This window comes from Sinocyclocheilus grahami, unplaced genomic scaffold, assembly GCF_001515645.1.
Source record: "Sinocyclocheilus grahami isolate Dianchi unplaced genomic scaffold, SAMN03320097.WGS_v1.1 scaffold265.1, whole genome shotgun sequence".
In the NCBI taxonomy this organism is placed as follows: Eukaryota; Metazoa; Chordata; class Actinopteri; order Cypriniformes; family Cyprinidae; genus Sinocyclocheilus; species Sinocyclocheilus grahami.
In genome coordinates this window covers 351,132-361,963 of record NW_015505444.1, presented here as the reverse complement: position 1 = coordinate 361,963, position 10,832 = coordinate 351,132, and the positions used below count along the sequence as shown (strand labels likewise).

General features: G+C 36.8%; 1 protein-coding gene across 1 annotated transcript in view; it reads right to left on the bottom strand.

Moving 5' to 3' along the window:
- The window catches only part of LOC107599390 (myomegalin-like), a 38,380-nt gene that overhangs the window by 60 nt on the left and 27,488 nt on the right, over positions 1-10,832 (bottom strand). Inside the window, exons 24-32 of the mRNA XM_016290970.1 lie at positions 4,768-5,034; positions 4,557-4,682; positions 4,334-4,450; positions 4,126-4,252; positions 3,177-3,298; positions 2,895-3,095; positions 1,021-1,080; positions 313-503; positions 85-216 (exon numbers count right to left, since the gene is read on the bottom strand). Of these exons, the coding sequence (XP_016146456.1) occupies positions 85-216; positions 313-503; positions 1,021-1,080; positions 2,895-3,095; positions 3,177-3,298; positions 4,126-4,252; positions 4,334-4,450; positions 4,557-4,682; positions 4,768-5,034 (1,343 nt within the window). The remainder of the gene's footprint in view (positions 1-84; positions 217-312; positions 504-1,020; positions 1,081-2,894; positions 3,096-3,176; positions 3,299-4,125; positions 4,253-4,333; positions 4,451-4,556; positions 4,683-4,767; positions 5,035-10,832) is intronic.

Below are 10,832 nucleotides of genomic sequence, written 5' to 3'. Positions count from 1 at the left end.
AAGTTATTATATTTAAGCTTTATATAAATAAAAACACCAGATGTCTACTGTATGTCCTCATTTAGTGGATGGTGTGTGTGTTACCTGTTGAGTGTGTGTGGAGTCTCCTGAGGGTACTGAGACTCTCCAGAGCAGTTTGAGAAGTCGAGCGGCCTCCTCCAGAGCCTGCTGCATAGTGTTCACACTGCCAGAGACACTCTTCAGCTGATCTACAGCCTGACACACACCACAGAGAACATACAGGAAGCACATTCAGTGCTGAAACATGACGCTAACACACATCAGACTGAGTGAGTGTGTGTGTGTTCTCACCCGGCCACAGTCGTGTATCTGTGTGTCCAGATCTGCAGTGAGTCTCTTGGCTTCATTGATCTGTTTGCGCAGGGCGTTATAGTCCTCTATCAGACCCAGAACGTGACGCCCACGTCTGTCAGCCCACAGCCGGTGACCCGGGACCAGCCGGGACGGAACGTGGGAACCAGAGTCCACTGAACTACCGCTGTCTGAACACAAACAGAAGTGGAAAATGACCATTTTATTTTCAGGGTTTATGTGCGAACTCGCAAACAAAAAAAGTCAATTTTTTTAACCATAATGATTTTGTCATATTATTTAAGCACCAACTGCAGTCTCATTACTGTATTGCATCTCAATGTTTTGAGCTTTATTCTCTTTTATTTTGTGATTATTGAATTAAATTCTCTACTGTAATGGTATTTTTATTTTATTAAAATAAATATATATAATAATGAATAATATATAACACTAACAATGACTGACAATGACAACAATAAATAGTATAAAATAATAACTTATCATTCACAAACCCACATAATGCCACTACAACAAAAACTACTACGATGTATAAACAATGTAATTGATCATTTGTCCTATAAACAGGCTGCATTTTCTTATTAATTTTCATGCTCTTTAGATTCATAATTGCAATGTAAATCTGTTCATAAACTAACCAATATCTTTATAAACATACAAACAGCAGAAAAATTCAAAGATGCATACCATGTGCAGCACTGGACGCGTCTGTATGCAAGTGAAGAACATCTGATTTACCAGCTTCATCTGAGAAAAAGAGAGAGAGAGAGAGAGAGAGAGAATGAAAGAAACAAAGAAAGAACAAATTACACAATGACAGAAAGAAAAAAGGTAGAAAGAACAAAAGAACAAACAAAAAAAATGAAAAGAACAAAATAAAGATTGATTGAAATAAAGAAAAAACAAAAGAACAGAAAGAACGACAGATATAAAAAAACAAAAAAGAAAAGAATGAACAAAGCAAACAAATAAAAGATCAATCGAAAGAATGAGCGAAAGAACAGAACAAAATAAAGAAAGAATGAAAGAGAATGAACAAAACAACAAAGAAAGAGAAAGAACAAACAAGATTGATCAAAAGAAAGCGAAAGAACAGAACAAAAGAGAGAATGAACAAAAGAACAGAACAAAAGAGTGAAAGAATGAAAGAAAATTAACAAAAGAACAAAGAATGAAAGAAAGAAACAAAATAAAAATAAATTTCTGTCTTTTGCTTTAACAATTTATTTCTAGAATCTGCCTCTTCCAATTACTAGTATTTACTGAAGACTTTGTTATTCTGCTACTGACACATTGTCATTTGTGTTACAGTTTACTTTGTAAAATCACTGTAACCTCATCAGATTTCTTGCTTTAACAAAATTGCTTTCAAATATTAGGGATGCACCGAAATAAAAATTCTTGAACGAAGCCGAACAAAATGAAACACTGGGCCGAAGCCCGAATACCGAATATGGTTTTTCACATTTTTCCCACATGTAGGCCTATTTTGCCTTTTTTTTTCACCATTGCATTAATTAAATCGCCAAAATGTGCTTTTTACTGTTTTGTCCTGCTTTTTAAATAAAAAAATCGATTACAAAACAGCAATTTAAAAATATTTACTTAACACTGAACATTTTTTTTAACATTCTAGCAGACATTATACCAATTATATTTTTGAGACTTGAATCAGGCATTTAGGTTATTTTTTACTGTACAAATAAAGGCAGCCTTGCTGAGCAGAAGAGAATTCTTTTAAAACATCAGAATATAGCCTATTACAGATCCAAATTTGAACACTATGTGTGAATGTTATAATAAATGTATTAACAGAACTTTTATCGGGTAATTATTATTAATTATCATTATTATTGTCTTACATTTTTATTTTATTTTACAGAACAACAGTAAAATTACAATACTATCATTTATGAATGTCGATGGAGTTGTTGCTTTTTCTCGGCTTTTATTTTGGCAGAAACCCGCAGGAAGATCTCAGTGCTTCTTTTTGTTGACAACAGCATGCAGATTTATAAATGATTCTCATTACGAATTTGGGAAAATGTTTGTCAAACGTATCACATTGTCACATGCCTTTAAAAAAATGTTACTGAGCAACTGACGAGTAACAAGTCCAGCGCAGCTTTTCCTCACGCTTTGGATTTTGAACCCTGGCGCCGCGAGCTCGTTTGAGGTAATTTTGCGATTTCAATCATCATACAGTAACCTAACCACCAGCATTAGCCACCTCTTCTTCTCATCAGAGACGTGATGCAGCACTAAACAGTCTCTTGCTGTCGGTGCTTCATGCTTGTAATGATTTCTGCGTCTTTCTCTGATAGTTTTAAATACTTTCACACTGCCGTCATGTTTGCTGCATTAGTGCGTGCCTCTATTTGATCGTGTTAGTCATTGTTCGGTACATATTATTCGGCCTTTTCACTTATTTGGCCAAACACCGAAAGAGATTTTTTTTTTCCCGGCCGAATAATTTCGGTTGCCGAATATTTGGTGCATCCCTAATAATTAACGCATTTCAAATAAAGACACTTGTTTGTGATGTGTGTGTGTGTGTGTACCTGTTTTAGGCAGCAGGTAGTTGATGTTAATGGTTGATCTGGGGTCGGTGCGGGTCAGCAGCTGTTGTTCCAGTCTCTGTGTCAGTGTGGTGTTGATCTGGATGCTTCTCTCCAGCTGAACACGCAGCTTTCTGATCTCAGCCAAAAGCTCGCTCAGATCCGCTGCTGAACCGCTCTCAGATCCAGAGCCATGGCCCTCACCTGAACACACACACACACAGATATCAGGGGCGTCTCAAACCACGTGTGTGTGTGCGTGCGTGTGTGTGTGTTTGAACACACCTGTGTGAGTGTGTGTGGAGTTCTTCATGTGATCATGCACCTGCAGCTCCACACGCACAGACTGCAAGAGCTGCTGGGTGTCACACAACTGCTGCCTCTGATGACTGTTCTCACACTGCAATCTGAAACACACACACACACATATCAGTGCATGCACAAAATAACTTATGTTATCCTCACTGGTTGCATGTAAAACTATCATTCATGCAACTGTTCGATGTCAGATTTTTTAGATGGTTTATTTTATTTGAATAAGTCAAACCAAATTACAAATGAGTCTGAATTAAACAGATTTGAATTTGTCAGACAACCAACTCACTCACTGAATGAGTGCAAACAATTACTGCATTAAAAATTGAATCACTTACTGAATCAGTCAAAATGAATCGGACAGAGTGCTTACTGCATTAATCACTGAGTCACTTACTGAATCAGTCAGAACCATTACTGCATCAACAAATAAATAACTTAATGAATCAGTCAGAATGATTACTGCATCAACCGATTCAATGAATCAGTCAGAATGTTTACAGCATTAAATATTGAATCACTCTAAAAATCTAATCAGACTTAAAACGGGCTTTTAGCAGTTGTTTGAAAGATTTAAAACCATTCAAATATTAACTGGTTGATCCTAGATAAAGACACTCATTTGTAGATGTAAATGAAGATGTAGGAAACACTGATGTGCAACAACTGAAAAATTCAGGGACGACATAATGAGTGTGTGTGTGTGTGTGTGTGTGTGTGTCCGTAACATGAAACTAATTAGCCAATTACACATTTACCTCCTGGATTACAAATAATTGCAATAATTAAAACATTACACAGTCCCACTGAGAATGACATATGATACACACATTACATGATACCAAACCACTGTATCTGCTGCTAATCTCTTTTATAAAGAAACACAATTTCCGGTGGATGGATGTCCCGTATGCATTACCTATACAGGTTGTCTTGTAGTTGTGTTCTTTCCTGTTTCAGTGTTTCACACTCTTTTCTGCTCAGCTCTAGTTTAGCAGTTCGTCTGGCCAAAGTCTCCCTCAGGCGGTCGTTCTCCTTCTGTTTATCTGTTTAAAACCCACACATCTGTGACAACAGCTGACAGATCACATCCAGAAGCAGTTTTAACAGTTTAGAGCCTATGCTACCTCGTGCTCCCTGGTTGAGCTGCTCTTTGAGTGTGTGGTTTTGGGCGAGGAGGAAGTGGAGTTCACTGCTGATGTGAGCCTGCTCCTCAGAACCAGCGATGAAGATGTTAGTGGCTGCTCATCAGATACACACACACACACACATTTTGAGTGATTAGAAGATTTGAGGAGCGTCGTGAGCAACTTCAAACATGAAATGAATGTGTATGCTTTGTGTGTTTACCTGAGTCTTTTTCAGCTTCCTGTAACTTTCTTTCTAACTGTTCTCGGAGTCTCTCATTGGTTCTGATCGTCTCTTCAAGACGCTGACGCAACGCTCGGATCTCTTGAAGGTGTTCTACTAACAGATCTACGAGGGAGTGAGAACATAAATGTGGATGAAGCTAATTCTGCATCTATTTACATTCTATAACGTTGAAGCTCTCGGACTCTACCCGAGTTGATGGTCATGCTCTCTGACGTGTTCTGCTGCTCCGACTGTTTGTCTTTGGTCTTTTTCTGTGGGTTGTGCTTCAGGACAGATCGAGTGAGGTCCAGTTCACTACGAAGTGTAGCATTCAGTTCCTCACTGCTTCTCAGCTGCTCCTGCAGATGGCCATTCTCCCGCTGTAGCATTCCGACACTCCCCTCTTCACCATCGACCACGCCCCCAGATCCCAGACCCGTATCTGAAAACGCATCGCTATTGGTTGCCATCAGCCCTGCTAGAAACGACAAGAAAGACTTGTTTACAAGTGCGTACAAGAATAACTGGTGAATTTTGAGTACAAAAACATGCTAATAGCATTTCAGCAATTTTGAGTATGGCTCCTTTGCCATCATTCAATTGTATTATATTAAAGGGGTCATATGATGCGATTTCAATTGTTCCTTTCTCTTTGGAGTGTTACAAGCTCTTGGTGCATAAAGAAGATCTGTAAAGTTGCAAAGACTAAAGTCTCAAATCCAAAGAGATATTCTTTATAAAAGTTCAGTCAGCCACACCTACCTAAAACGGCTCGTTCTAACACGCCCCCACATATCTACCTCACTATGTGGGAAGATTTGCATAACGCCGCCCAAATGTTCATGCAACGAAAGGCGGCGCAACTTTTATTCTCACTGTAGTATTGTTGACGCTGCAGCCATGTCGTGAAGACGCTGTGTGCTATGTTGTGAAAGCGAAACTACTTTGTTTGGTCTTCCAAAAGAGGACGATATCCGCTTCGTCATGCCTAGAGCTGATCTGTGCTGGTCGCTGAGGGAATACATCAACTTTCACCGTGGACAAAGCGGAGTCGAGCCCGGGGTCCGTCACATGTGGTTGCCGCTCATTCATCGCATCCTCAGCTCACTCTATCCAAGCCTCAGCTCTAGAGTAGCACTTGTTGTTTGTCATTTCTCCGATCACAAATGCAGACAGGGTTTTATGTTTACGCGGTTATGTTTATGCAACGCAACACGTAAAAAGACAGTATAAGTCATTATAATCAGTAATTATGTCCCCACTGGATGCAACAAATGCCTTGTTTGTAACAGGTTTTTAATGTTTTTGTCTCGTCACTCCGGCCAGGACACTGCATCAACAGTATGGTGAGGGGCGTAACATTTCCGTCTCACGCTTGAGGTATTCGGCCAATCACAACGCATTGGATATCTGGCCAATCACAGCACACCTCGCTTTTTCTGACCTATGAGCTTTGTAAAAATCGACACGTTTCAAAAAGGCGGGGCATAGAGGAGAAACAATAATGCACAGTATGTGGAAAATAATGTGTTTTTTTTTTTACTTTAAACCGCATAAACACATTTCATTACACCAAATACACAAAATAATGTTCTTTTTAGCAACATCATATGACCCCTTTAAGTATGAGGTATATTAGACACACCAGCATTCAACAGTTAAGGGTCTCTTCTGCTCACCAAGGCTGCATTTATTTAAATACAGTACAAACAGCAATATTGTGAACTATTATTACAATATAACAGTTCTATTTGAATATATTTCAAAATGTAATGTAATTTATTACTGTGATACTAAGCTGAATTTTCAGCATCATGATCCTTGAGAAATATACACTACAAATACATTTTTATTTAAGATAATGAAAACAATATTTGTCTTTATAATAACATGCACAGATGAACCAAGCACAATAAGGGGACACTTATTAATAAGGTAAACTGTTAATTTGACTTCATGTTGAGTTTAATGTCTTACAACACATTTTCAAATGTTGTTACCAATGTTGTTATCATTAACTAAAACTTTATTTTTCCTGTAAGAGCAGGTGCGGCCATTTGTAAATTGAATGTGTCTGGCTTCCGAGGGTCTCTTCTGCTCACCAAGGCTGCATTTATTTAAATACAGTACAAACAGCAATATTGTGAACTATTATTACAATATAACAGTTCTATTTGAATATATTTCAAAATGTAATGTAATTTATTACTGTGATACTAAGCTGAATTTTCAGCATCATGATCCTTGAGAAATATACACTACAAATACATTTTTATTTAAGATAATGAAAACAATATTTGTCTTTATAATAACATGCACAGATGAACCAAGCACAATAAGGTAAACTGTTAATTTGACTTCATGTTGAGCTTAATGTCTTACAACACAGTTTCAAATGTTGTTACCAATGTTGTTATCATTAACTAAAACTTTATTTTTCCTGTAAGAGCAGGTGCGGCCATTTGTAAATTGAATGTGTCTGGCTTCCAATCTCATCCACTTACAGCTATTTTTAGCTGTACAAAACAGCTCGTTTTGCTGCTTGATACTGCAAACTGGTGTGTCTTACTAGGCCTGGACGATAAAACGGTATCGATATTTATCGACGATACACCTTCGATAACGATAGAAAAAATGTTCGATATAGGCACGTGCTATGAGTGACGCAGACCGCACACACAAACACGAACACATGCTGAATTGAGTGCTGTGCCTGCCTGTGATGGAGAATTAAGAAATTGTAAAATATACAAAAATTAATATTAGTCGAATTTAAATTAAACATTTGCATTTGAATGCAAAAATAGTACAATCAAATGTTAGGTGTGCGTCTGGGAGCGTCATTAGTGCAGCACGAGATGCGGTGATGAGTCTGGCTTCCAATCTCATCCACTTACAGCTATTTTTAGCTGTACAAAACAGCTCGTTTTGCTGCTTGATACTGCAAACTGGTGTGTTTACTAGGCCTGGACGATAAAACGGTATCGATATTTATCGACGATACACCTTCGATAACGATAGAAAAAATGTTCGATATAGGCACGTGCTATGAGTGACGCAGACCGCACACACAAACACGAACACATGCTGAATTGAGTGCTGTGCCTGCCTGTGATGGAGAATTAAAAAATTGTAAAATATACAAAAATTAATATTAGTCGAATTTAAATTAAACATTTTCATTTGAATGCAAAAATAGTACAATCAAATGTTAGGTGTGCGTCTGGGAGCGTCATTAGTGCAGCGCGAGATGCGGTGATGATGATGTAAGTGACGTTGTTGCATGTTTTATATAATTAAATATTTTTATTAAATATAGTAGCTCAATGCTTAGAAGATCTTGATTAGGTTAAATCCAAAACCAAACCATTCTCACAGAACGCATATTCAGCGCATTTTTTAGATGGACAAATATGACTGCTGCTCTCACGTCTTACACAAGAGATGTATAGAAAGCCATGCAAAGTTAAAACAGTTTAAACTTTTAGAAAACATATCACGAATTTGTGGAGGTTTATTCCGTTTCACTGCATCTCATATGTTTTTAAAGGCAATCTGTGCGATGGGCGATTCGGCTCCTTGTATTAAGCAGTGCATAAATACATGATGCTGTTTTTTTCATAATTGTTTATGCAATTTACGAAATTATGTTTGATTTATATGAGTTAATTTAGACATAATGCACCCTTTTCTTTTTATAGACAGTTATTTCCTTTGCGTTGGTAATTTAATGTGCTGCAGTATTTTGCTCATTGCGCCCTCCTGTGGCTTCGGGAGACAAGCCAAAAGTTTCCTTCAGACCTATTTAATCTGCATATAAAACATTAGAAATTAGATATTCGTTTAATTTTTATTTTGTGTTTGACTGTTAAAACAAAAAATATTTGTTGTCTTAATAAATTGGGTTAATTTAAAAATACAGTGGTTAAATTTAAGTTTTTTTCTATTGCTCGTTTTAAAAAAGGTTATAAAAAAATTTCAATAATTATCGATACGGAACGATATGAAACATTATATCGTTGATAAATTTTTTAGCTATATCGCCCAGCCCTATGTCTTACCACAATATTTTAATGTATTATCTTCATTATGAACACACTGGTTTGTAGTGCAAACAGTTTTAACATTTATTGCACTTTGATATTCTTCTCGTTATTTCCCCGCAGGAAATGTCTCGCACATTCACAGAAAACGGCTTACTTCTGCGTTGAAAACTAAGGTGGATAAAAACTGTTTTTGGTAATTAAAGTTGAAATAAAATAAAATGGAAATATTAGAAGAAAAACTTAAAATTAGAAATGTTGCCTCAACTAATTGAAATAAGTTAAAGTACTACGTAATAAAATTACTAACACTAATATTGAAAATTTTAAGTAGAATAATTAAATAAATTCTAAATAGAAACATAAAAAATAATAAAAGCACATAAAAAATTGTAGAATTTAAAACATTCTGAAAACAAAAATAAAAGCCAATTAAAAATATATAAAAAGACTGTAATAGTACATACATAAGGCTAAAATAGCACTGGTTCAAACATCAACTTCTGTACCTTAAGCCTAACCTATAATTCAAGACAGCAAGGCATCAGCAGCACTTAAACGCAGAACTGGACAGTTAAGAAAACATTACCGCTCGAGTTTTACCTTCCTCTTTGGTGGTTTTGAGCACTTTTCTCCATCTGCTACGAGAGACGCTGTTATGGACCACAATTTGTTGACTCATGTCCAGAGCCGAGCTACTGTTAACCTAGACCTGACCAGATGTCAGTATAGTTTCAAACCAGTAGAAAGTTTAGAACAGCAGTAACACTCTCACGAACATCACTTAACATGAGACCCTCGCTTCTAATAACGTTAGTGCTAAACAACGTGTAAATACGGTGTTGTTCATCACGCGTTCACTGAATACATCTCCAATCTCTTGATCTATTGTGTCCCAGCTGCTGGGAAACCTGAACCAGGTCGTTCTGAAGAGACATCAGGAGTAACAAATTCCTTCTGTTGGCTAGTGTAGTGCTATGAGAGTTACTCCAGCATCTTGTGCCAATGCTTTTACTTAAAAAAAAAAAAAAATAATAATAATAATCTATCCGTTTGCATGAAACTAACTCAACAAATCAGCAACCCACTGGCTCAGGGCTCTTAAAGGCTCTCAGGAGGGCAGAGGAGATAACAGTGCATACTGAATAATGCATCTGTAAGGACCAGTAACGGGACACCAGCCTCAGCTCCTGCCATTTCATTACACAATTCTAATACTCAAGCCCGCAGATTAACAAAAATAGATAAATGCATATTTAATATCAAGACAGCACACATGGGTTGGGCTCGTTGTTCACTAAAATACCTCAAAAGATACAATCAGTGATAAATAATAAATACGTTTTGCTGAAGTATTGCAATTATGCATCACTCCTACAAAAATAATTTAAAACTCAAAAATAGACATTTAAATTAAACTTGCCATGGCAATGGACTGAAATAATAATTTCAGTATGCGTATCTTGTCAGTGTCTGCGCTTGCTTGGCCATTTGTTGTGGAAAAATTAACAAACGCCAGCAGAAAACAGTGTAAAGAAATACTCTTTGAGAGAAGCAGTCTTTATCAGCTGAAGTTAAAAGCAGCTCCTAAGTGTATTTACTTGTCTCATTAGTGTTTAGTGCAGTTGTCGTTGCAAGGAAACGCTTGTTTTGTTTACTGTGTGGAGACGTGCTGATATCGCGTTTGGTCTCGTTCTGTATCGCGTATCTTGTCAGTGTCTGCGCTTGCTTGGCCATTTGTTGTGGAAAAAATAAGGAAAGTGTGTCCAGCTGAATTAATTTAGTATTTTGTTAGAGGGGTATAAAAAAAGCTTAGTTTACCGCGGCAGCCGTCGCGTGAAGGCCTCCTCGTGTGAAGACCGAAGAGTGTAAAGACCATCGACTCTACCGTGCGACTCCACCGGGCAGGGACACTGGCAAAGGATACGTATCGCTTTTTATTTCTCCTCTTTCCTATTACTTGTTTCACTTCTGTTTCAGTTTTTATAACCATTTCTTACTATGTGTAAGTTATTGTCTTTTAACGTGTGTTTGGCAGTGTTATTTTTTAGGATTACTGATAAACTACTGTCATTTGATTTGTATTATTTGTATTTGTTATTTAAATTTTAGTTAAATTATGTCTGAATTTATTATGTCTGTATAGGTCTTTTATTAAGTTTTATTTAATTTGAGTTATTTTAATACTTCAACAAACTAAATGGAAATGAAATAATATATATTGAATTTA